The sequence below is a fragment of the Mesoplodon densirostris genome, chromosome 9 (genome assembly GCF_025265405.1).
Source record: "Mesoplodon densirostris isolate mMesDen1 chromosome 9, mMesDen1 primary haplotype, whole genome shotgun sequence".
In the NCBI taxonomy this organism is placed as follows: domain Eukaryota; kingdom Metazoa; phylum Chordata; class Mammalia; order Artiodactyla; family Ziphiidae; genus Mesoplodon; species Mesoplodon densirostris.
The window spans coordinates 61516539-61541775 of NC_082669.1; the positions used below are offsets into that span (position 1 = coordinate 61516539).

General features: G+C 39.4%; 1 protein-coding gene across 5 annotated transcripts in view; it reads right to left on the minus strand.

Moving 5' to 3' along the window:
* ADAM22 (ADAM metallopeptidase domain 22) overlaps positions 1–25237 on the minus strand; it is a 235110-nt gene that overhangs the window by 192567 nt on the left and 17306 nt on the right. For all 5 annotated transcript variants that reach the window (XM_060108901.1, XM_060108903.1, XM_060108902.1 and 2 more), the window contains exon 3: positions 9347–9423. In XM_060108901.1, the coding sequence (XP_059964884.1) occupies positions 9347–9423 (77 nt within the window). The remainder of the gene's footprint in view (positions 1–9346; positions 9424–25237) is intronic.

Sequence of the window (25237 nt, forward strand, 5' to 3'; positions counted from 1 at the left end):
CGTTTCTGTGCGAGGGCTTTCTCTAGTTGTGGTGAGCGGGGGTCACTCTTTATCGTTGTTCGCGGGCCTCTCACTATCATGGCCTCTCCTGTTGCGGAGCACAGGCTCCAGACGCGCAGGCTCACTAGTTGAGGCTCACTGGCCTAGTTGCTCCGCGGCATGTGGGATTCTCCCAGACCAGGGCTCGAATCCGTGTCCCCTGCATTAGCAGGCAGATTCTCAACCACTGCGCCACCAGGGAAGTCCTGTTGGAAGATTTTTAATCACAGTTTCACTTTCATTACTTGTGATCAGTGTGTTCATATTTTCTATTTCTTCCTGGTTCAGTCTTGGAAGGTTATACTTTTCTAAGAATTTGTCCATTTCTTCCACGTTGTCCATTTTATTGGCATAGAGTTGCTTGTAGTAATCTCTTAGGATGCTTTGTACTTCTGCAGTGTCTGTTGTAACTTCTTTTTCATTTCTAATTTTATTGATTTAAGTCCTCTCCCTCTTTTTCTTGATGAGTCTGGTTAATGGTTTATCAATTTTGTTTATCTTCTCAAAGAACCAGCTTTTCGTTTTATTGATCTTTGCTATTGTTTTCTTGGTTTCTATTTCATTTATTTCTGCTCTGATCTTTATGATTTCTTTCCTTCTACTAACTTTGGGTTTTGTTTGTTCTTCTTTCTCTGTTTCCTTTAGGTGTAAGGTTAGATTGTTTTTTGAGATTTTTCTTGTTTCTTGGGGTAGGCTTGTATTGCTATAAACTTCCCTCTTAGAACTGCTTTTGCTGCATCTCATAGGTTTTGGATCATCATGTCTTTGTTGTCATTTGTCTGTAGGTGTTTTTTGAGTTCCTCTTTGATTTCTTCAGTGATCTCTTGGTTATTTTGTAATGTATTAATTAGCCTCCATGTGTTTGTGTTTTGTTACGGTTTTTTCCCTGTAATTGATTCCTAATCTCATAGCATTGTGGTCGGAAAAGATGCTTGATATGATTTCAGTTTTCTTAAATTTACCAAGGCTTGATTTGTGACCCAAGATGTGATCTATTCCAGAGAATGTTCCATGTGCACTTGAGAGGAAAGTGTAATCTGCTGTTTTCAGATGGAATGTCCTATAAATATCAATTCAATCTACCTGGTCCACTGTGTCACTTAAAGCTTGTGTTTACTTATTAATTTTCTGTTTGGATGATCTGTCCATTGCTGTAAGTGAGGTGTTAAAGTCCCCCACTATTATTGTGTTAGTGTTGATTTCCTCTATTATGGCTCTTAGCATTTGCCTTATATGTTGAGGTGCTCCTATGTTGGGTGCATATATATTTATAATTGTTATACCTTCTTCTTGGATTGATCCCTTGACCATTATGTAGTGTCCTTCCTTGTCTCTTGTAACATTCTTTATTTTAAAGTCTATTTTACCTGATACGAGTGTGGCTGCTCCAGCTTTCTTTTGATTTCCGTTTGCATGGAATATCTTTATCCATCCCCTCACTTTCAGTCTGTATGTGTCCCTAGGTCTGAAGTGGGTCTTTTGTAGACAGCATATATATGGGTCTTGTTTTTGTATCCATTCAGAGAGCCTGTGTCTTTTGGTTGGAGCATTTAATCCATTCACGTTTAAGGTAATTATCGATATGTATGTTCCTATTACCATTTTCTTAATTGTTTTGGGTTTGTTTTTCTGGATCCTTTTCTTCTCTGTGTTTCCCACTTAGAGAAGTTCCCTTAGCATTTGTTGTAGAGTTGGTTTGGTGGTGCTGAATTCTTTTAGCTTTTGCTTGTCTGTAAAGCTTTTGATTTCTCCATCGAATCTGAATGAGACCCTTGCCGGGTAGAGTAATCTTGGCTGTAGGTTCTTCCCTTTCATCACTTTAAGTATATCGTGCCACTCTCTCTGGCTTGTAGTTTCTGCTGTTCACCTTATGGCAGTTCCCTTGTATGTTATTTGTCGTTTTTCCCTTTTTGCTTTTAATAATTTTTCTTAGTCTTTCATTTTTGTTACTTTGATTACTATGTGTCTCGGCGTGTTTCTCCTTGGGTTTATCCTGCCTGGGACTCTCTGCACTTCCTGGACTTGGGTGGCTATTTCCTTTCCCACGTTAGGGAAGTTTTCGACTATAATCTCTTCAAAGATTTTCTCTGGTCCTTTCTCTCTCTCTTCTCCTCTGGGACCCCTATAATGCGAATGTTGTTGCATTTAATGTTGTCTGAGAGGTCTCTTAGACTGTTTTCATTTCCTTTTTTTTTTTTTTTTTTTTTTTATTGTGTTCCATGGCACTGAATTCCACCATTCTGTCTTCCAGGTCACTTATCCATTCTTCTGCCTCAGTTATTCTGCTATTGATTCATTCAAGTGTATTTTTCATTTCAGTTATTGTATTGTTCATCTCTGTTTGTTTGTTCTTTAATTCTTCTCGGTGTTAGTTCTTTAATTCTTCTAGGTCTTTGTTAAACATTTCTTGCATCTTCTCCATCTTTGCCTCCATTCTTTTTACGAGGTCCTGGATCATCTTTACTATCATTATTCTGAATTCTTTTTCTGGAAGATTGCCTATCTCCACTTCATTTAGTTGTTTTTCTGGGTTTTATCTTGTTCCTTCATCTGGTACAGAGTCCTCTGTCTTTTCATTTTGTCTATCTTTCTGAGAATGTGGTTTTCGTTCCATAGGCTGCAGGACTGTAGTTCTTCTCGCTCCTGCTGTCTGCCCTCTCGAGCCTTTTCTTTCTGAGGAATCTTTCACAGTAAAGTATAACACCAGTTCTTGACCTCTAGAAAGATCCAGTGTGCCCGCAGGACTAGTTTGACCAGGCCAGGCCATATGATTGGTTTTATTAACATCTCTGTCCCAAAGAGTGAAATTTCACACCTGTGTGACCCCTTGAAGGAGTTGAGAACTGCTTCCCACCCTTTATAGTCTTAATAACACAGGAACTTGCTGTGCTTTTCATTTTTAACCATCCCATAGTCTTTATCTGCCTCCTGTACAAGTTACAACCTAAAGGTTGAATTAGTATATAATTTGGTTACAGATAACCTTGTTTACTGAGCATTCAGAAGGAATATTATATAATGCTACTTTTCCTTCCTTCCAATCTAAAAATATGTATTATTGGATCTGTCTTGCAACTGGAATCCAGCTACACAAGGACTTACTTAATTTGTCTCCAGTTTCAAACAAGACAAAAAACTCTACCTGTTCCATAGCCCTATAAATTGCTTCATAAGGAAAAAAGCTTGGGTTAAAGAGTTCCCAAGATGGTGGAGTAGGAAGACCCTACGCTCACCTTCTCTCAGGGTCTCTCACACCAATATGACAACTGTTTACAAGAAACTGAGCTTCCCTGGTGGTACAGTGTTTAAGAATCCACCTGCCAATGCAGGGGACATGGGCTCGTGCCCTCATCTGGGAAGATCCCACATGCCGTGAAGCAACTAAGCCCACGCGCCACAACTACTGAGCCTGCGCTCTAGAGCCCACGCGCCACAACTACTGAGCCTGCATGCCGCAACTACTGAAGTGTGCGCTCCTAGAGCCCATGCTCTGTCACAAAGAGAAGCCACTGCAATGAGAAGCCTGCGCACGGCAACGAAGAGTAGCCCCCACTTGCCGCAACTAGAGAAAGCCCGCACATAGCAACAAAGATCCAATGCAGCCAAAAAATGAAAATAAATTTATATACAAGAAACTACCAATGTGAAAGACCAGAGCCTACCAGAAAAGACCTTCTACAACTAAAGATAGAAAGAAGGAACCAGAGTGAGACAGGTAGGAGGGGCAAAATTGCAAAAGAGTCCAGACCCATACCAATGGGTGGGCAAACCACAAATGGAAGAATAGCTATAATTGCAGAGATTCTTCCCAAGGGGTGAGGGGTTGGAGCCCTACATTGTGCTCCCCAGTCTGGGGGTCCAGTGCCAGGAAAATGAGCCCCCAGAATGTTTGGCTTTAAAGGTCAGCAGTGATTACTTTTGGGGGAGCCAGAGGGCTGTGGGAAATAGAGACTCCACTCTTAAAGGGTACACACAAAATCTCACATACTCTAGGACTCAGGGCAGAAGTAGTCATTTGAAAGGAACCTGTGGCAGACCCACCTGCTGATATTGGAAAGTGTTCCAGAGAGGCAGGAGGAAACTGGAGACCGAGACACAGGCGGCAGCCATTTTGGGGAGCTCATTCTACCACGGAGACACTGGTGCTGGTGGGCACCATTCTGGAATCCTCCCTCTAGCTTATCAGCTCCAAGAACCAGCCCCGTCCCACTCACCAGCCTGCAGGCACCAGTACGGAGACATCTCAGGCCAAGCAACTAGCTGGGAGTGGACACAGACCCACCACCAGCAGGCCAGCTGCCTGAAGACCTGCTGAGCCCATAGCCAATCCTGGATACAGCCCTGTCCATCAGAGATCCCAGGACGTGGCCCCACACACCAGGGTGCAAACACTAGATCCGGGACCCCCCAGGGTCCTGCAGCTAGAGACATGGGGAGCCTGCTCCACCTGCAGTGCACAGGCACCAATCCCAGAACTCCCTGGGCTATAGCCCTGCCCATCAGCCAGCCAGTTCTAGCCTTGGTACCAGCCTCACCCACCAGCAGGTGGACATCTGTCCCCAAACAACTGTAGCCCTGCAGCCTGCCATGGCAGTACCCAGTCCTCTCACCAGCAGGCCAGCCCCAACCCTGAGACACCTTGGGGCCCTCAGCCAGTCACCCCAGGATCTGACCCCATTCTTCAGCAGGGAGACACAACTTCGGGATACCCTGGACCCTGCAGCCAGCTGTATCAGGAACTGGCCCCACCCAACAGTGATCCAACACCAGCTCTGGGAGCCCTGGACCCTGCAGCCATAGACCCCAGGACTAGACCCTGCCCAGCAACGGGTCAACTCCAGATTTGGGACAACTTGGGCACCTCAGCCAGTGGCCTTGGGATCTAGCCCCACCCACTAGCTTTGGGACCTCCAGGGCCCTTCAGTTAGAGTCCCCAGGACCCAGCTCCACCCACCAGTGAGCCAGCACTAGGCCTGGGACTCGCTGGGGTTCCACAGCCAGCCTTGTCATTACGCAGCCCAACCAACCAGTGGCCAGCAGCCTCCACACAAGGCAGGGACTGACAACCAGCTGAACAGGGGGCCAGCCATGCCGACCAGCACGCCCACAGTAGCCCACCCACCACAACAGAAGGACCCACACAGCCCATATAGGGGGAACCCCTGGAGTACATAGCTCTGGTGAGCAGAGCTGCTGGAACATATAAGATATTACCTACAAAAGGCCATTTCTCTAACACTGGGAAACATAACCAACCTACCAGATACAAAGGATGAAATTTTGCATTTTCCACAACATGGATGGACCTAGAGGATATTATGCTTAGTGAAATAAGTCAGACAAAGACAAATACTTTGTGTTGTCATTTATATGTGGAACCAGAAAATAAAATAAATGAATCAATATGTCAAAACAGAAACAGACTCATAGATATACAGAACAAACTAGTGGTTTCCAGTGGGGCTAGGGAAGAAGGAAGGAGGGGCAACATAGGGGTAGAGGATTAAGAGGTAAAGATGACTATGTATAAAATTAATAATCTACAAGGATATATTGTACAGCACAGGGAGTGTAGTCATTATTTTATAATAACGTCAAATGGATATAGCTTTGAATCACTATGTTGTACACCTGAAATGACTATAATATTGTAAATCAGCTATACCTCAATTTAAAAAATTGTTTTAAGAAGAAAAAGCAAAAAAAAACAACCAACAAACTACATTAAATAAATGTTAATAAGCATATGAGTGAGGAAAAAAAAGAAAGGAAGGAAGGAACGGTGGGAGGGAGGGAGGGAGCGAGGGAGGGAGGGAGGAAGGAAGGAAGGAAGGAAGGAAAACTTATAGAGCATCATCGATTTTTCATCTTTCTGCTCCTTAACCAATATAACCACTAGACAATATATAAAGTGAAACCATGAAATAAAAACATTCTCTATAAAAATAAGAAAAAAAACCTTTGTATCAAATCATCCTAGACCATAAAGCATAAAGAAAATAGATACCTGACATCTATGTTTAATATAGATCCCATGCCAAAAAAACAAAAACAAAACCAAAAAACTTTGCATATTTCTCAGCCCAGGAAATCTCTATTTATGCTATTATTTTATCCTTTGTACTGCAATAAGCAGAAGGGAGGTTCTTGCCAGTATCTAGAAAGAAATTTTGCTTCACCCTTAGTATTCTAAGCTTCATGCTCTGATAAGTATGGCCATATGTGTCTCTCCTTCAGGAACAGAAAACTATAGTGCTTGGATTCCTCCAGAGGAAGTGAGATGGCTTGGGCAGAATGAATAAATATCCTTTCTTCGTTGGGGTACTGAAAGTCAAGGCATTACAAATGTCAGAAACCAGAAAACAAGGCAGCGGGTATCTACCAGAACCATGATTCGAAGGAAGGGAAAGGAGTCATTGAAATAGAGACCTAGAAACCTGACTTTCCAAATCATACCTAGATGTGTATGCTCAGCTTTTTTAGAAGCCAGCCCCAAACATTTGCCCTCTTTCTTTTTTGCTGCTTCACTCTTCCCCAATTGATAGCCTCCACCCTCATCCATCATCTCCTCTGTCTCCTGGCCTATTCCAGCCTTTAGTTTCTAAGTCAATATGACTTCCCAAGCTAGAATTTAGTGCCTATTCTGGGCTAAGGATACAACAATAAACGAAAAAACATCTCAGCCCTCAATGACCTTAAATTCTAGATGGAGGAAAAAGACAAAAAAATAATAAATTTAAAAATTTTTAAATAAATTAAAAATTAAAATACAGAGAAGTAGTTGACCATATCACAATGATGGTCATCAAATTTTTGACCGGCAAAAATGGCAATTTCATGAGTCAAACTTTATATTAAATTGTGATAATATTTTTAAAATTAAGCAAGGGAGAATAGGTAGTAGGGTGTATGGGAAAGTGAGCACAGAGAGGGTTACAGCTTAAAACAGGGCAATCACGCATAGCACAGGGAGATCAGCTCGGTGCTTTGTGACCGCCTGGAGGGGTGGGATAGGGAGGGTGGGAGGGAGACGCAAAAGGGAGGGGACATGGGAACATATGTATATGTATAACTGATTAAATTTGTTATAAAGAAAAAAAAAGACTCAAATAAATAAATAAATAAATAAATAAAACAGGGCAATCAGTGTCTAAGCGGTAGAATTATATGAGATTGTTTTTCTACTCTTTCATTATTTTTCTAAGGAGCATGCATTCCTTCATAATGAGTTTTTTAAAACTTTATGACATTAAAATTGCTGAAAAACTGAAACAAATCATACAAACATGTAAATTTTAGGGTATTTACATCAAGCAGGAATATAAGATACAGATCATACTAACACAATCTTATTCACGCCCTATGAAATTAGGGTAAAATACAGTGTGGTATAAAACATCTAATATTTATGTTCTAAGCCATAAATTTTAAAAATAAGAAAGAAGGGCTTCCCTGGTGGCGCAGTGGTTGGGAGTCTGCCTGCTAGTGCAGGGGACATGGGTTCGAGCCCTGGTCTGGGAGGATCCCACATGCCATGGAGCAACTGGGCCCGTGAGCCACGACTACTGAGCCTGCGCGTCTGGAGCCTGTGCTCCGCAACGGGAGAGGCCGTGATAGTGAGAGGCCCGCGCACCGCGATGAAGAGTGGCCCCCGCTTGCCACAACTAGAGAAAGCCCTCGCACAGAAACGAAGACCCTACACAGCCCAAAATAAATTAAAAAAAAAAAAGAAGAAAGAAACTATTTTAATGAATATTGTAGAAATACAACTTATGTTACATTTTTTAAATGTGCATGATCAAAGAACAAAACACTCCCATTGTTAGAACACCCAAATAACAGACTGCCATCTAACACATGCTTTTCAGTATTTAAATTGTTTGTGAAACAAAAATGTGGGGAGAGGGAAGCACTACTTACAAAATGTACCTACCTACAAGGCAGCTTAATCAAAAAATAAACTAATATATAACTTAAACACTAAAGCAATAACTATGGTATGATGAAAACTTTGTAAATAAATTCCAGAAAAATTAGGATACTAGTAAAATTAATTATTAAATTAATCTATTAAACATAGACTAAAATCTAAAAGGAAGAAGTGAATTCTCCTGGATACTGATTGACCTCGCTCAATAATCTTAACAGTGCACATGTGCCCTTTCCTCAAAGGAAATCTCTAAACCAGCACTGTGCAACAGAACTTTCTCCAATGTTGGAAATGTTCTGCCTTGTCCTATAAGGTAACCACTAACTACACATGGTTACTGAGCATCTGAAATGTGGTTCATGCAACTAAGAAACAGAATTTTTTATTTTTTTTAAATTATTTAATTTTAATTTAAACAGCCACAAGAGGTTAGTGGCTACCTATCCAGTTAGTACAGCTCTAAGAACTGCCTCTTACATCCTTTTTTTTATTAACTCAGAGTCTTCAACCTGGCTGATTCCCCACTGTAGACAAATTAGGCTCTAGTTCTCACTCTCGGTCTACCGTACTATCCTCCTGGCCTCAAACTTTCTTCCTAAGTTGTTGCATAGCTGATTTCAGCAAAGCTGTCGTCCAGTGCTGCTCAGCTCAGAAACACTGGCTGACAGAGCCCTGGTCTCTTCCTGCTTGCCCAGGATAAGAAGTGGGATATTAATGCTTTTTTAAAAAAGTGAATAGACAACTAAATGTCCTGTAAGACTTCTTAGATACTAACCCAGAAGGAAGAGATTAAATCCAGTGATTTATCAAAAGCCACTCCCAAACTTAAAATTCTACCATTCCAAACCTAAAATTCTAGGTAATGACAATTTCCAAAATTATATAGTATTTACAGAATAATTCCAGTACCTTAAACCTTACAAAAATCAATTCCCAAATCAAAGCATCTAATGGCATTATTTGGAATCACACTATCATGCAACCAGTCCCCTGACTCACTGAGCAAAAAGGGTAACTTACCTTTTCTGCTGTTCTTAAGAAAGGTATTTTAATACTCCAAGTATTATTTTCATAATTTATTGTCATTCATAGGAACTTAGGTCATATATATCTTTATGCAAAATATTGGAGTAAATCTTTCCCTCAATTTTACATTCTTAAAGCTGTTACAGTTGTTCAGTTTCAAGTGGGTACCCATTTTCTGTTATTTACCAGACTTTATAACTTACAGTCAATAGATACAAGTTTTAAATATAATATTTAACTGATATTGGAAAACGAAGTAAAATATAGTAAGAAAAAAATTTTTACAGCAGGATAAGAAACTGGATTCAACGTGTATCTGAAAACAGTGAGTGCAGCTCAAGAAAAACTTACTGATTTAGCAGGACATCAAGAATAAACGATGTTCCAAAGGCACCCAGCAGGAAGCTTGCCTGGTCAACGTGAGTCAACTGCAATATCAGAAAGATAAAAGGTATTTATTATTCAGCCATAGAGATCAGATGATAAGCACTTCTCATGATCATTTGAAAGTTTTATAATATAAATTAGAAAACCAGTTCAACATAGAAATTAAATAAAAACAAATTAAAATTTGCACCTTCTTAGAAGCTATTCACTAATCTAAAGTAAAGTACCACTTAATCAAGGAGGGCAAGTACCCTCCCTTTCTGCTTTATCTCAAGTGGTTAAACATTTCATTTCCAAGAAGACTGAACTACACTTCATTCTGTTTTAGATGACTGACTCCTTTAAAATTAAGCTTTGTAGATTAAAAAAGAAATAGGGAAAAATATGTTCAATACAAGAGTAAATTAAGATGATGAATGTGATCTATTTACAAGGAAGACATCTAAACTTCTAAAAAACCCTTTTTATCCTATCTCAAATACATACTTTCAAAGTAATAGTTCAGTTCTAATTTACCAAATGTAATTTCATAGAGGTTTCCACAATTTCCTAAGAGAAAAACTGAGCCTCTGCCCATCTACTGCAAACATCACCCATCAAAAGTTTATTGGGAAAAAAATCACTATTTCCTATGCCAATCTAGGGACTCCCAGAGAAAATCACAAGGGACTCTAAAAAACATACAGTGTTACCAATAACATTAATATTAGCGTATTGAATAACCACATGTAATAACTGAAAAGAAAGGAGGAAGGAAGCAGAACTATTTATTTTGACTCCCCATATTAACAGTAGCTATACCTGAGCAGTAGAACTATAAATTATTTGATTTTTTGGTTCATATTTGTCTATAGTATCCAAAATTTCTACAATAAACATGTATAATTCCTGCAGTGAGAAAAGCAAACATACACTATTTTAGAGATATAAACCATCTGAGCAACTGTATTTATGTAACAAGTGAGGGAGATGGTGGTGCTGCTCCCCGAGAACCAGCGCATCTTAGGAAGGGACATTCTAGGATTCTGTGGGGCACAAAGGGCACCTCAATCATACCTAGGATTTTCACACTCATTAAGCTATGGTATCAGGAGAAAGGAGAGTGCTTAATAATCATAAAGCTTTCTGGAAACAAAGGATAACCTTTCCATTTTAAAATCTTTGAAATAAGTGGGAGTGGGAGAATGCCACACCTCAGTTGCTAACACATTCCAATCCTCGTGAAACCCCAAGGATGAAGAACTATCTGGATACTTCTTAGCCTCATTAAACATCCAACCCTAACTCCTCAGTCTTCCCAATTAACACCCAGGTTATCACCAAATTCTGGCTTCTTTTTTCTTTTTATGATGGTTCTTGGATCCACACTTTACTCTTCATTTTCATATCTGCCACAGTTCATATCCTCCCTGATTTTCCTAAAACTGACTCCTTACCAAAACCCCAAATGTAAGTCCTATATTTTCTACTACATCAAATACAAACTTTTTCTCTCTGCATATTGAGGTCCTCCACAATCACCTCCCCCACCCCAGACATAACAGCACACAAGTTCCCAAGGACCCACCCATATCCCATTCACACTCAGTTCTCTCTTCTACTCTTTAATTCCACAAACTATGTGCATTCCAACTCTTTCTGTAGCTTTCATTCACCACTTGTGCTTTTCCAAACCAGACCCTGGGGTAGTGATCTTCACCACGGCCATTTCCCAGAAATGGCCCTATGCATCCTTCAAGACTTAGATCAAGTTCCTTTTTGTATTAGTCTACCCGGGCTACTATAAGAAAGTACCACAGACCGGATGATGTAAACAACAGAAATTTGCTTTCTCACAGTTCTGGAGGCTGGAAGTCCAAGCTCAAGGTGTTGGCAGATTTGGTTTCTCCTGAGGCCTCTCTCCTTGGCTTACAGATGGCCACATGGCTTCCTCTCTATGCATGTGTACCCCAGGTGTCTCTGTCTCTGTCTGTCTGTCTGTCTCTCTCTCTCTCCTCTTATAAGGATATCAGTCATATTGGATTAGCATCCACCCTTACAACTTCATTTAATCTAATTACCTCTTTAAAGACCCTGTCACCAAATACAGTCCCATTAGCAGTTAGGGCTTCAACATATAAATTCTGGAGGGGACACAATTCAATCCAAACTTTCCTCTCCCAGGAAGTCTTCCCAAACCCTTCTAGCTTCCTTCTCTCCTCTTCCTCAATACGGTTCATTTTGATGTGAGGGCCTCAGTACTGACCAGCATCAGGTATTCAATAAGTATTTCCTGGCTGACTGACTCATTTGAGGGTTTGATCAATCACCTGGATACATACATGAACAACAATTGCATAGCTATAAATTACCTGTTTACAGAAATGCTACCCTTCCATCAAGTTGTTCTTAATGCCACCTCAATGGATAATTTCTTTTCTCTAAAAGCTCTTTGAGTTTCCTGAAGTGCTAACAACCATGTTTTGGGAACAGCCTGAGGAAAGCTCTGTCTCAATTAAAAAGAACTCTCTCCTCCATTCTTTCTCAGCATTTATTGTGAACATGGCAGAGGACACATGTTATTCATCACGGCATCATGATTACAGCTTGGATCAAAATAACATTACTATTCTTTTTTAGTAAGATATTTACTGTTTGCATTAATTCTGTCTAATTCTTATATTTTCTTTTTCCTGCAGCTTCAGTTTACATCTGGTATTTTACTTTATTGATCTCATCTATGTCCCAAGGAGAAACCCATTATGTAAATTCAACAGAAAATCTATTGACAGCATGTTTAACTGCCGTTAGTGAAAAATGTGTGCATTATTGATAGTAATTGGAACGGGATTATATTAATATTGTTTTAATGTAAGGAAGGCTTCCTTAGACTGTATACAGATTGATTCATTCAACAAACATCTTCTGAGAGTCTACCAAGTGCTGGGAACTCTTCTGATTTGGGGGGCAAGATGAAGAAGACTGATCATGTTTCCGCTCTAGTGGGGCTTATCTTCTAGTGGAAGGAGATAGAAAGTGACAAATAAAATGACAGAAAATGAACAATTAGATAAAAAATAAACTTAGAATATAAATACACTGTTCTCAGATTTAATAAAACAGGGTAAACAGGTAACCAGGGTAGATAGGGTTCTAGGTGGTATGGAGGCCTCTCTGAGGAGATGACATCTGGATGATGACCTGGATGATTAGAAGGAATCTATGGCAGACAGACTGATGGCCCCAAAGATGCCCCCACTCTAATCTCTGGAACTTGTGAACATGTTACCTCACACAGCAAAAGGGACTTCGCAGATGTGATAAAGTTAGGGACCCTGAGATGGGGAGAGTATACTGGATTATCCAGGTGGACCCAATGTAGTCACCAGAGTCTTATAAGGATCAGAGTCAGAGAAGGAGATGTGATAATGGAAGTAGAGATTAAAATGAGGTTAGGAAAAGGCCACATGCCAAGGAAAGTTGGCAGCCTCTAGAAACTGGAAAAAACAAGGAACAATTTTTCCCTAAAGCCCCCAAAAGGAGCACAAACCTGAGAACACCTTCATTTTAGCCTTTTAAGACCTAATTCAGGCTTCTGATCTCTAGAACTGTAAGAAAATTAATTTTAGCTGTTTTATGACATTAAGTTTGTGGTATAACGTGTTACAGTAGCAATAGGAAACTAATACAGCATCACTGGCAATGTCCCTGAACATTTAGAAAAGCAACTCCAATAACGAGTTGATTGCATCAGTGTTCACTGTCATTTTCCTCCATGGCTGGGTTAAAACCAAGGCACCTGCACTAGTAGAACTGACACTCATGAAGGCAAAAGGATCAAACTCCAAACACAGGACTTCTCAGCCAAAACAAATTTGCAGTAGTAATCACGAAAATACATGTTAGCATGGTTTCCTTGCATTCTGGATGGTCATCTACCATTCAGGCACCTGCCATCCCCATATGTCTGACTTAACAAGTAGGCTGAAGAGAAGAAACATATTTACTTCTTTAGGTTATCTTGGAGAAATTATAAATTAAGTAGAATTACACTGAACTCATGCAATTAACAATCCAGCTTATTATTCAACACCTTAATCTTAGACCTTACCTTCTTAGCTCAAAAGAAAAGAAAATGTTTAAGAAGAGAGAACTAGTCTAATCAGGATTTTCCTCTTTATTTTGGTGGGGGAGTGCCTAACATATATTGCCCCCCAAAATTCTAATATTTATTAACTTAACTAGAAGATTAAAAGGTAGTAATGGCTCTTAGAGACATTTGAAAATTATTATTTTGCAGAAATGCATTTTTTCAAATTACTATATAAGAATGACTTGTGATTTTAAAATCTATTAACCAAATGCTTTGTTACCCTAGAATAACCTAGAGCTCATATAATACACATCCTTATTTTACAAATAAGGAAACTGAGGCATGTGGGTAAATGTCATTTCCAAATCACCCTGTTTGGTAGTAGGGCAGCATTTCACCCCCTGGCAGGCCTTTTCCATCATGCTTTATCTTTGCTTTCATTCTGCAGTTTGGAGGTGCTTGCAGGTTTTACTGGGTTCTAAAGAGCACTTCTAGAGCATATGAGAAGAAAATCAAACCATGAAAAACAATCTTTGGAACTCTGACTTCATCAGAAAAGTCAATAACATTACCACATCTGACACAAAGCACAACCTTAGAAATTAAGCATTATACTTTACAATACCCATGGAAATCCATTTTTTTAAGAAAAAAATTACACAGGTATGGTAAAGTGTGTGTGTTTTAAGCACTGAGGCTGATTTTGATCATAGCTGTGAAAAAAGATTGAGGGAGAAAAAGGCAAAAATATAAAATAACTATCCAGATGGCAAGAAAACTTAATAAATTAATATAATTACATAAGGATAATTTAAATTTCAAATTTCAAAAAGGAATCATAGAATTTTAGGACCAGAAGAACCTGATACAACCCCCAGATTGAGGCCTGTTTATTATCCATGGGCAATAGCTGAAATTTAAATGTGAAGTTAATATAACCCCCAAGCTCCTTATGCATTTTGCTTCTTGGCAGCCTGTCTTTTTCTCCTCACATCTCCTAGAGCCATGAACTAGAGCAACCTTACATATTACAAAGAGCAGATATAAATGAACTTTTCAAGCTTGTCTTACTAACAACCTTTTTTTTTTTTAAAGATTTTGTTGTTGTTGATGTGGACCATTTTTAAAGTCTTCATTGAATTTGTTACAATATTGCTTCTGTTTTACATTTTTGGCTTTTTTTTTTTGGCTACGAGGCATGTGGGATCTTAGCTCCCCGACCAGGGATCGAACCCTCACCCCCTGCATTGGAAGGCGAAGTCTTAACCACTGGACGGCCAGGGAAGTCCTTACAACCTTTTTTTAAAGCAAAGATGACACTAAAACTGTCATGGTAGAATCAGAACTTTGACACAAGGAGAAAGACAGGTAGTTTGGGTTTTTAATTAAGCCCAACCTGAATAATAAATCAATGAATATCAGTGGCATGGGAGTATTACCAGTCAAACAGTATTGTACAACAGGATAATTCTGAAAATAATTAACATAATTAAAACGAAGTCTTCAATGTATGTAACAGAATCTTTAGCTATTCTGCATCCTAAATTCTTCTTTGCCATTTGATTGCTTTTATAATTATTGAGCAATAATTACTTTTAACTATTTTCCCTGGTCTTCTACATCAGACAAGGCAACTGAAGAATCACCATAACCTGACTGTAATTACTCCATTGCCTTATGTGGACTTCTGACAAAACAGTTCAAACAGACTGATACTACAACCTATTAACATTAAGATTCCTCATTCTAGAATTTCCTGTAGCCACATCAACAATATTGTTTTCCCCTGTCTGTTACTTAAGATATGGAACTTACTGAAGCAGAATTGTATAACAATGGCTTTTTTTAACAGAGGATTCTACCAAATAGATCTACCTAATACATAAATTAGCATAATACATACATAAGAGCATTCGTGTTTTCTATTCATAATTGTATATCTATGACTATGTTAAATGCCTCCCTCTTTTCATGTGGTCAACTCAATCATGTCCATAGTTGTCATAATCTGTATCATATATTGCATTTAATTTACATATTATCTTTAACCAAAAGGCTCTTAAAATCCAACCTTCTATATTTAGTACTGCAAGAACCAAATAGTGTCCAGCAACAGGACATTTTAAAACAAAATGAAAGAAAACAAAAAAGCATAGCCTTTAAAGCCAGGCAGAACTGGGTTTGAATTCTGGGTCTTCCATTTATTAATGGAACAAACTAGGGCAAATTGTTTAATGTCTCTGAACTGCAAGTCCTTGTCTCTAAAAGACCAAAAATAATAATACACACTCTGTAGCTTTATTGTGAAAACTAAAGGATAAGTTACAATCCATTCAACATTTATGGAGCACTGACCATACCTCAGGAAATACACCAGGCTCTGGGGATACACAGAACAGTCAGACATGGCCCCTGCACCCAGGAAACTCACAGTCAAAAAGGGGAGCTGCTACACAAATTATTACAAAACATTTGAAAGTCCAATAATAGATATATGTACAAGGTATAACAGCAGCCATCTGACTATAGGATTACAGAGAGTTGGGGAGGTGCTCCTCAGACCAAGAATGCAGGGGAAAGCACGCCTGGTAAAAGACCCTACAAAGGCACAAAAATGGGAAACTCAACACACTCAGGGATTGTAGGAAATGCTATATTCCTGAGACAGAAGATGTGAGGCATCTATTGTGGGAGAAGAGGCTGGAACCCCAAATGCCAAAGAACTTCCAAACCAGTGGTTCTCAATCCTGATTGCATATTAGGCTTGCTCAGGAAGCTTCTTAAAAAATACCACTGACTGGGCCCCAAACTCAGAGATTCTAATTCTTTTAGTCTGGGATGGATCCTGGGCATCAATATTTTTTAAAGAGCTACCCTGTGATTCTGAGGGGTGGCCAAGGGTTCAGAACCACTAGTATAAAACAATGTAAGAAATGTACTCTTTATCCTGGAAACAATAAGAAATGGATGTAAAAGGCTTTGAGATGATAGATGTTCAATAAACAATAGCTCCTTTCCCTTATCTTCACAATTTACGACAAAATATGTTTAGCTTTGAAACTGATGATCTACTTACTTAATCCCCCTATATTTCTTGCAAGTAAAATGTATGTTCCTTTGACAATTTACTGCCTGAATTTTGTTGTTGAGTTCAAAAGTTAAAAAAAAAAAAAGGAGAGGGAGAGTAAGAGAAGGCCAAAAAAGGAGGTAAAAGGGATTCCATCTGGTAGCCTCCCCAGATAAATTAAGTGAGGGCCAAGAAACATCTGTACAAGCACCTTAGCATATTATTTTGCACACAGCACACTCTCAACACACTATAAGAAAAAAACAGGAAGGACAAGGAGCAATAGATTGGAACTCCCACGGGAATTTTTAAAGAGCTAACTATATGGGTCTAATGAGTAACCAGTTCCCATGGAATTCCTCTCTAGTCACACTTGTTCTATAATTCAAATGCCGGTTCTTGCTATTATTTGAAGCAAAAAGTTTTACAATTGATGTGAACGTGTTCCACTCTTGTGGACATGCGCCTGTTTGGGGATGTATTACCCAAGGACAGAGATTATGTCATATAGATCTCAGCAGCCAGGAGCCCTAGGTGAAGCCACATACACCACAAAAAAAAAAAAAAAAAAAAAAAAAGGCTTTTCTTAGGTGAGTTCTCAAGAGGCATCCTGTGAATTTGCCTTGCTGAGCTTCCAGTTCTGACGTCACTGAAAGCCCTCGACTCTGTGATTCCTGGCGGCAGAGGACCCCTCTCTCCAGTGGCCCCTGCTCCAACAAAATGGAGGTGGAGGGGCTGGGCCGACGCTGGCATCAGCTCTCATTTTCTCCTCTCCATTAGGGAAGTCAGGCAGCCTCATTACCTATTTATGCTCTGCTATCTTCTGATAAATCAGTCTCTCCATCATCTTGGCTATTAACCGCCCATTACTAGGCCTTCATTTCGGGCCTGAACAAGAAAACACTTTCTCTCAGAAGCCTGAAAGTCAGAGCAGACCTTTACAATCTTTAGCATCCTGAGAATAATACCATATGTAGTCATATTGAGCTGTAATTTAATCTGAGTGCAAGGAACTCCAACGTTTGGATGCAACAAAATCAGCAGACAAAATCCCTCAGATGAACCAGCGCTGGGAAACAGATACTCTACCTTAATGCAAGAAAGGCTTGGGAGAAAAATTACAGGTCTTCCTGGCCTCACTGCTGACTTGACATTTGATTTTTGGAGTTACTAAAACTTTCTATGCTTCACCTTGTTTTTCCCCAAAGGTGAACTGAAAATAGTATGAATTATAGAATGCTGTGAGAAAAACACCTTATATTTTTGTCTATGGTGAAAGAGTATATAAAAGCTTGTTGCAAAGAATAATGTAACTACTGAGAGTTAAATAAAACACAGGTAAAAAGAACAGAGGAGGGGAAAAGCAGTTAAGCTATTATATTATCAAATGAATAACTAGTCAGTTCAGCTCTAAATCGGATGATTTTAAAAGCAGGCCTGGAACTTCCCTGGTGGTGCCGTTGTTAAGACTCCATGCAGGGGGCGTGGGTTCGATCCCTCACCAGGGAATAAGATCCCACATGCTGCACGGCGTGGCCAAAAGATATAAAATGAATAAATAAAATTTATTTAAAAAAATAAAAGCAGCCCTGGAAATAAGTGTCACCTCTGCCAGCTGGGTCACAGTCTTTCCTGGAGGCCACATCAGAAATAGGCCAAGTCTAAAGAAGAAAATGAAGAATGGTGAGTTCTTCACATCAACATGCACTTCACCCAGTTAAGGCAATGGATTTTTGTCTGCTTGCTTGCTTAATTTCACCTTCTTTATATAGGTATTAGAGGCATCTGAGAGTTAAGGTTCACTTCTGTGAAAGGGCCAGCTCCCAGTGTTTGAGGAAAGAAAAATCATAGCTATCACTGACCAAAATGCCATGATAAATAGCTGACATGTAAGAATTCCATAGTATTTTCTTCAAGAAACAAATTTACATAGGGTAAGAAAGTTTTTTCTCTCCTAGAACTAAAGACTAAAACTACATAATTATAGAGGACTTTCTGCTCACACAAATACATACATACACATGCATACTAAACTTTAGAAGGAGCAGATTCTTTCTTTACGATCTCAACTGTCCAAGAGTTTTCCAAGAACACAGTCGAGAAATAATCTTAGTAAAATACTGCAAGAGCAAAGCTCCTGCTTAAAAGAAAAAGAAGAAAAAGGCCATACATCTCTAATATCAAGAATCTTCAAAAGATGTTTTTTTTAATCTGTAACTTGACAGTCACCCACCAAAGGCTTTCTTTACTGGGACACAAAATGAGAGACAAACCTTGCAAAAATATCTATTTATTTTTGGGGATTTCCCAAGTAGCTAGAATGAAGATTGGTTGGAAGAACACAAGAGTTATCTCAATTACCACAATTATGAAATGAAGGAAGGAATGGATATGTGTGTGTGTGTGGGGGGGGGGGGGGAACTTGACCAATTAAGAGCAAGCATGCAGATTACCAGCCATCCCTAAGGAAACCATGTCTCAGAAACATGGAATCTTGCAATGCGTGCATAGGTTAGAACATAGCAAGAATCTGCTACAGAGATTCAGTATGACATGAATCTGCCCCCCAAATTCTTAAACTGATGGGCTTCCACATACTACTAGCTGGTGTCTCCAAGCTGCTTTGAAGGGTAACTCCTTGCCCTTAAATTATAGGGAAATTGAAAGAATCCATTCATGATGCATGTTTATTAGAAAAGAAATACCCAATGAGAAAATTTTTGTTAAATGTGCTGCATTACATGTATCAGATCTATAGTTTTTCTGGGATATGGACTTCAAAAGCATCTGAATCTAAAGAAATTAAAGAGTAAAAATTTTCAAACACGTTGCTAGGAAATATCTAAGGGGTAGCAAAATAATGAAATTACTCTGTTGGACAAGAGAAATGAAAAAACTCTAGACATTACTTTTCCTTGCACTTCCATTATTTATTGGTACTAGTGACTACTGCCCCTTGCAATAAGTAGATCAATCGTGTTACTTAATCCTTAGCACTAAACACTTTCCCTAGAAAAGTGAAATGCCTTTTAAAAAGACATTGACTGTAAATAATCTCTTAAAGCAGGAATTCTAAGAGATACTGCTATTGAGAGAGATAGAAAACCTCACCAAACCAAGTCACATTATCCATTGTACACCCAATAATTCTCGCACGTGCATGTGTGTGCATAACTGTGTATACATCATGGCAGGAATAGCTTGTAGTCAGCTGTAACCTAGAAAATAATTACTACTTAAAACAAGTAAACTCTGTAGTGCTGGTGAGTTCAACTCTAAAAAGATCTAGTAGAAGGAATAACTGCTGCTCTAAAATGGAGACAGGATATAAATCCTCCCTGGAGGGTCTCTAGACCTAGGACAAGGTAACAGTGTCTAGTGATGTAAAGTCAGAATCAAATGTAAACTATACCTTAGGCCTGAAATATGTCTTCATTACAAGAAAAAGCCAAGACAAAACTTCGGAGATTTCTAACTATTGTTATGACTTTGTGTCTGAATAAAAAGAAAGAAAAATCCAGGTCTGACCACTCTTATCTTCACTGGCATGAACTCAGCTCTTGATAGGAACAATATCATGTCAAAGGTTGATGGAACTTGACCTCCTCTGTGTTAGAAACAAAGGGTAGGGAATTCCCTGGTGTCCAGTGGTTAGGACTTGGCGCTTTCACTGCTGAGGGCCTGGGTGCAATCCCTGGTCGGGGAACTAAGATCTCACAACCCGTGTAGTGTGACCAAAACAACAATACCAAAAAAATAAAGATCCAAAAAACAGAAAAGATTCACAGATAGGATCACAGGGAGCCACGACCTTGTGAAGGCGCGTCAGTGGAGCTTGGGGGCCAAGAGCTTGATTAGAGCCGTTCATACTTCCCTCTGTTTAAACTCTCTGCCTTAACAAAAGAGCAAGCATGCAGGGGCACTGAACTGTTTTCAATGTTCCACATATGACTCAGGCTTCTATGCTGTTGATGTGTTTTGACATAAAGCGGAATAAACCAAACTCTATAGTTGTTGCCTCTATTGGGGGCAAATTACGGCAGTTTAACGAGGCCTCTGTGCCTCTGACACACTGGGTTAAAGAAAGGATTCCTACAAGATATCCTGATTCTCTTTTAAAAAGGAAAAATTCTGGGCACAGCCTTTCTTTCTGTTCGTTTTATAATACTTTTTGTTTGTTGGTTTCTTTTTACTTCTTGTTGCTCTGAAGCAAATGAATACTTTGAAGTAACACAGAAGTCACTTTTCAATTAATTTATTAAATGATACCCTGGGAGAATGTCTTTACTTCTGAGAAGTGTGTACGTGGTCACTCTGAACTACTCCCACTGGGCTTCTGGGAAGCTGCCTCCTGGCAAAGCCTCCTGGCCAAAATGTTCCCTAGATCAGCATCCTCAGCAAACTGCCGCCAAGCCATCCTTTTTGTCCTTCTCTGGCTTCCCCTGCAGGTCCCATCCCCTCCCTCACCACCATCACGTCCTGAACCCTACCTGTGCTCAGGACTCCATGAGGACCATAGCAGACGCTATGAAAGATACAACACCTGCCCACAGATTTGTATGGTCTGGTAAAACATGTTACTCTTGTACAAGGCAGTAACATAATCCAGTAGTACTAAACTCTTTTGTCCTAAAGAGTTTTCCCTCTCTTTTAGAACCGTGAGCAGTTACTTATGAAAAGTGGCAGAGCGTAGTGGCTAAGACTCCAGATTCCAGAGCCAAATTTCCTGTTTCAAATTCCACCCCTTCCCAAACTGAACAATCTTGGGCAAGTCATTTAAGCCCCCCCGTGTCTCAGTTTCTCCATTTAGTAAATGGGAACAACAGTATCAACTTCTGAGGATTGCTGAGAAGACTGAATACCTGTAAAGTATACAGAACAGTCTAGTTCCCTCAATGTTTATTATTATACCACATGAGCGGCCAAAGTCTGAGGGTGCATGACGAGAATTTTGTGTTACATCCAGAAGTCAGAATTATTCTTGCTTCCCCCTTGTCACTTCCAGATGACAGTTCCTCTATTCCTCTCTCCTTGAGGTCCATGCCTCACAGCTACACCACCCTCCATTCTCAACTCTGGACCAAGTGCCTCTGTATTCCCAGCACTCAGTACCTCGTTTGGCACAAAGCACATGCTCACTTACAAATTTAAAACAAATCTGACAACTCTTATCTGACAATAAGATGGACAAACGTTATTTTGCAAACTGTAAATTAGCCCAAAATGGGAAGTATTGCTAGTTCTCAGGAATATAACCCTAACAAAGGTTGCTTTCATATAGTTAGTTAAACCAATTATTTTATTGGTTTCTTGGTTAGTTCTCCAGTAGTTTATAAGCACTATCACTGTTACAGAGGGTAAAACCTTTACCAGCATATGCACTCTATTCCTTAAAAATTTCTTACCTGTGTCCCTGTGCTCATTTTATTCAATCAACATTTGTTGGTGAGTTTGTAGCCATTTGGCTACATGACTTGAAATGTGTATTATCTATAGTTCAGAGGGAGAAGGATGGAACTTTGAGCTTTAGGGAACCTCAATGAGTTATGTGATTCATTTCCCACCTATGAGAAAACATCTACTCAAAACCATCTTGAAGAAATGACTGCTGAGCCTATTTTGTATGTTTTTGAGACAGTTCCTCAATCTCTAATTGTACTTTGTCCCAATGCTGAATCATCTTCTTTCCCCTCTTTAATAGCTAACAGAACTCTCTTAATGCAATTAAGACCTATTTCCTCCATTTGTGAAACAGGATATGTTCAAAGATGACTTGAAAGTATGCCTCTCATCTGTTAGGCACAGTAGAAACTATATGCTACTTTGTAAGCTTTATGGCAGGCTAGCACTAAAAATATCTACCAACTACACAGGATAAAACATCCTGCAGAAAGAGTGATCCATAGCCATGCATGTATAAACATAAAAGAAAAGTACATTTAAGTGCACCAAAGTAATACCCTCTTGCAAAGAAGAATCCAAGTGCAATACATTGGGTGTGGTAGATGAATTACATTCAGCTGCCCAAGTGAAAATTTCTGTGGTCTTCTTTGGTAAGATAATACAATCCTTTGAGAACAAATAATGAAACTAAAAATACCGCCAGAGATATGGATACTTTCAAATAACTTCACTGGGAAAGCCCCCAATACAGTTTTCATTAAGATCCTCCATCACCCACCTCCTTTGGAGTAGTAGTCTTGTTACTCAAACTTGACAGACATGCTCTAGCCTTGGAGTCATTGTACCAACTGTTCTCTCCTACAGAAATGCTCTTCCACAGAAGAGCCTGGCTCACTTCCCACTCCCTTCAAGCTTTTCCCAATGTCACCTTCTCTGTGAGGCCTATTGGATCACCCTATTAAAAATTACAACCTATGTCCCCTACAACCCCGGCACTCCCAATGTCCATTACCATGCTATAATTTTTCCTTTTCTTTTCCATGGTACTTACCACCTTCTAATATACTAAATAATTTATCCTCTATTATGTTTTTGTCTATCTACTAGAACATAAGTCCCATGAAGAAACAAATTTTTTTTTAATTCATTGATGTATCATAAGAAGTCAGATAGTGCCTGCCTGTAGTAGATCCTCAATAAATATTTGGGGAGTAAATTTTTTAAACATCAGTTCAAAAATCAAATCACAGGAATTAATTCCATCTCGCTCTCTCCCTCTCTCTCTCACACACACACACAAAATGTTAATATTGCCCAAAACAGTTATTGAGCCTTAATCTGAAAAATAAAAGAACCAATGGAAAAATTTTAGTTGCAAATCTGGCAGTTTAAACTTTATCATAAAAGGAACAGGAATCTAAGTCTATTAAATATTCTCAGTCTTCTCAGTTCCCTCATTATTCAAAGATAGAACAAGGAAAAGAGAAATCAAGAATCTCTAGTTCTAGTGAAAACACGCTGCAGAGAACAGGAGCTATAAAAAGGCATGATTAATAGCTCAAACATAACTAAAATACCCAACTGCACAGGGCCAGAAGGTGCAGAGACAAGTGTAGCTTTTTCTCTCATTGAGCGAAATGTGAGAATTAAAACAGACTCAATGGCCCCATGGAGATGGGCTATTCCACGAAGACTCTCCAGACAGATACACACACACACACACACACACACACACACACACACACACACACACACACCCCACTACCACCACCAGCAACAATAATATCTGCACTTGGAGCTGCTCTTGCTGAACACTTTCTGCAGTGAGCATATGATGCTAAAAGAAAAGCATATGGGCTTCTTCTAACCCAATTATTTCTTAAGAAAGAGAAATAACACAAACAATTAACTTTGGAATAACAGATTTTGGAAAGACTGTGTTGAAAACTGTTGGAAATTCAGGAACACATGGCTGATTGATTAAGTTTTAAAATATTTATTAAATATGGGAATCCACTACAAGAAAATGGAAGTTCTTCCATGGAGCTGAAGGCCACATCTAATGCTGGGCTGTGTCCGCTTAGCAAGAAGCTGAGCAAAGGAACTGATTATCACGACTGGTTTACAACGGGACCAAAAACAATAGAATGACAAAAAGTAGAGAGCCAAAAGAGAAAGGGAAAACTGAGAACTGGGGATGACTAAAAGTTTCATTAAAAGCTATATTAAAAACCACTGATCGTATGCTTTAAAAGGATGAATTTTATGGTACATGAATTATATTTCAATAAAGCTGTTATTAAAAAACTATATTAAAAATTAAGATTGTGGTCATAAACATAATTCAAATGCAGAAGAGGAATGGTCTTTGTTATAATAACTGCTACCTTTTATAAAATTCTGGGAGCCCTTCGTCCTCAACTGTCTGTTCCCTTAGATTTTTGTCTTTTGAAGTTCTTAGATTTTTGTCTTTTTTTTTTTTTTTTGCGGTACGCGGGCCTCTCACTGTTGTGGCCTCTCCCATTGTGGAGCACAGGCTCCGGATGCACAGGCTCAGCAGCCATGGCTCACGGGCCCAGCCGCTCCGCGGCATGTGGGATCCCCCCGGACCAGGGCACGAACCCACGTCCCCTGCATCAGCAGGCAGACTCTCAACCACTGCGCCACCAGGGAAGCCTGATTTTTGTCTTTTGAACATGTTTTTAAAACATGTTTTTTTAAAAATAAAATAAAACAAGCTATTAAATGGAGCATCCTATCCTCTACTAAAAACAATATAGCTTCCAACACTCAGCCTAGTTTGGGAACTATGAGTCCAACCTTTATCTCACTGCCCGTTAATCTCTTCATGTTGTGCCCTCCCTTCCTTTCGTCACTTCCCAGCTGGGAGCAGCCCTATGAGGATACAGACTATTGAGGGCTCAACTAAGACAGAGATGCTTCTCATCCCAAAGTAATGGAGCTGCATTGTTACTCATTAAAAAAAAAAAAAAAAACCCACCTGATGTTTGAACCAATATTATATTGGGGGTTGGGGGAGTAGGAGGACAAGATTAACTTGGTTTGTTAAATTCCTGGAAAAAATACAGTGAGACCAAAGCTGGGACCCACAATTAGCACGAGGGTCCAAATTGTTCTACCCTCCTGGAACATCTGACACAAATCACAGCTTTTGTGAAAACAATCGAAGAAATCCAGTGATCTGTGTACACAAGAAACTGGGCAAACAGTTTTATACCAAGATATAATCATTATGGGAGCTAAAAAAACGACAACAAAAAAAAGAGCTAACATGTACGGAGCCCTTACCATA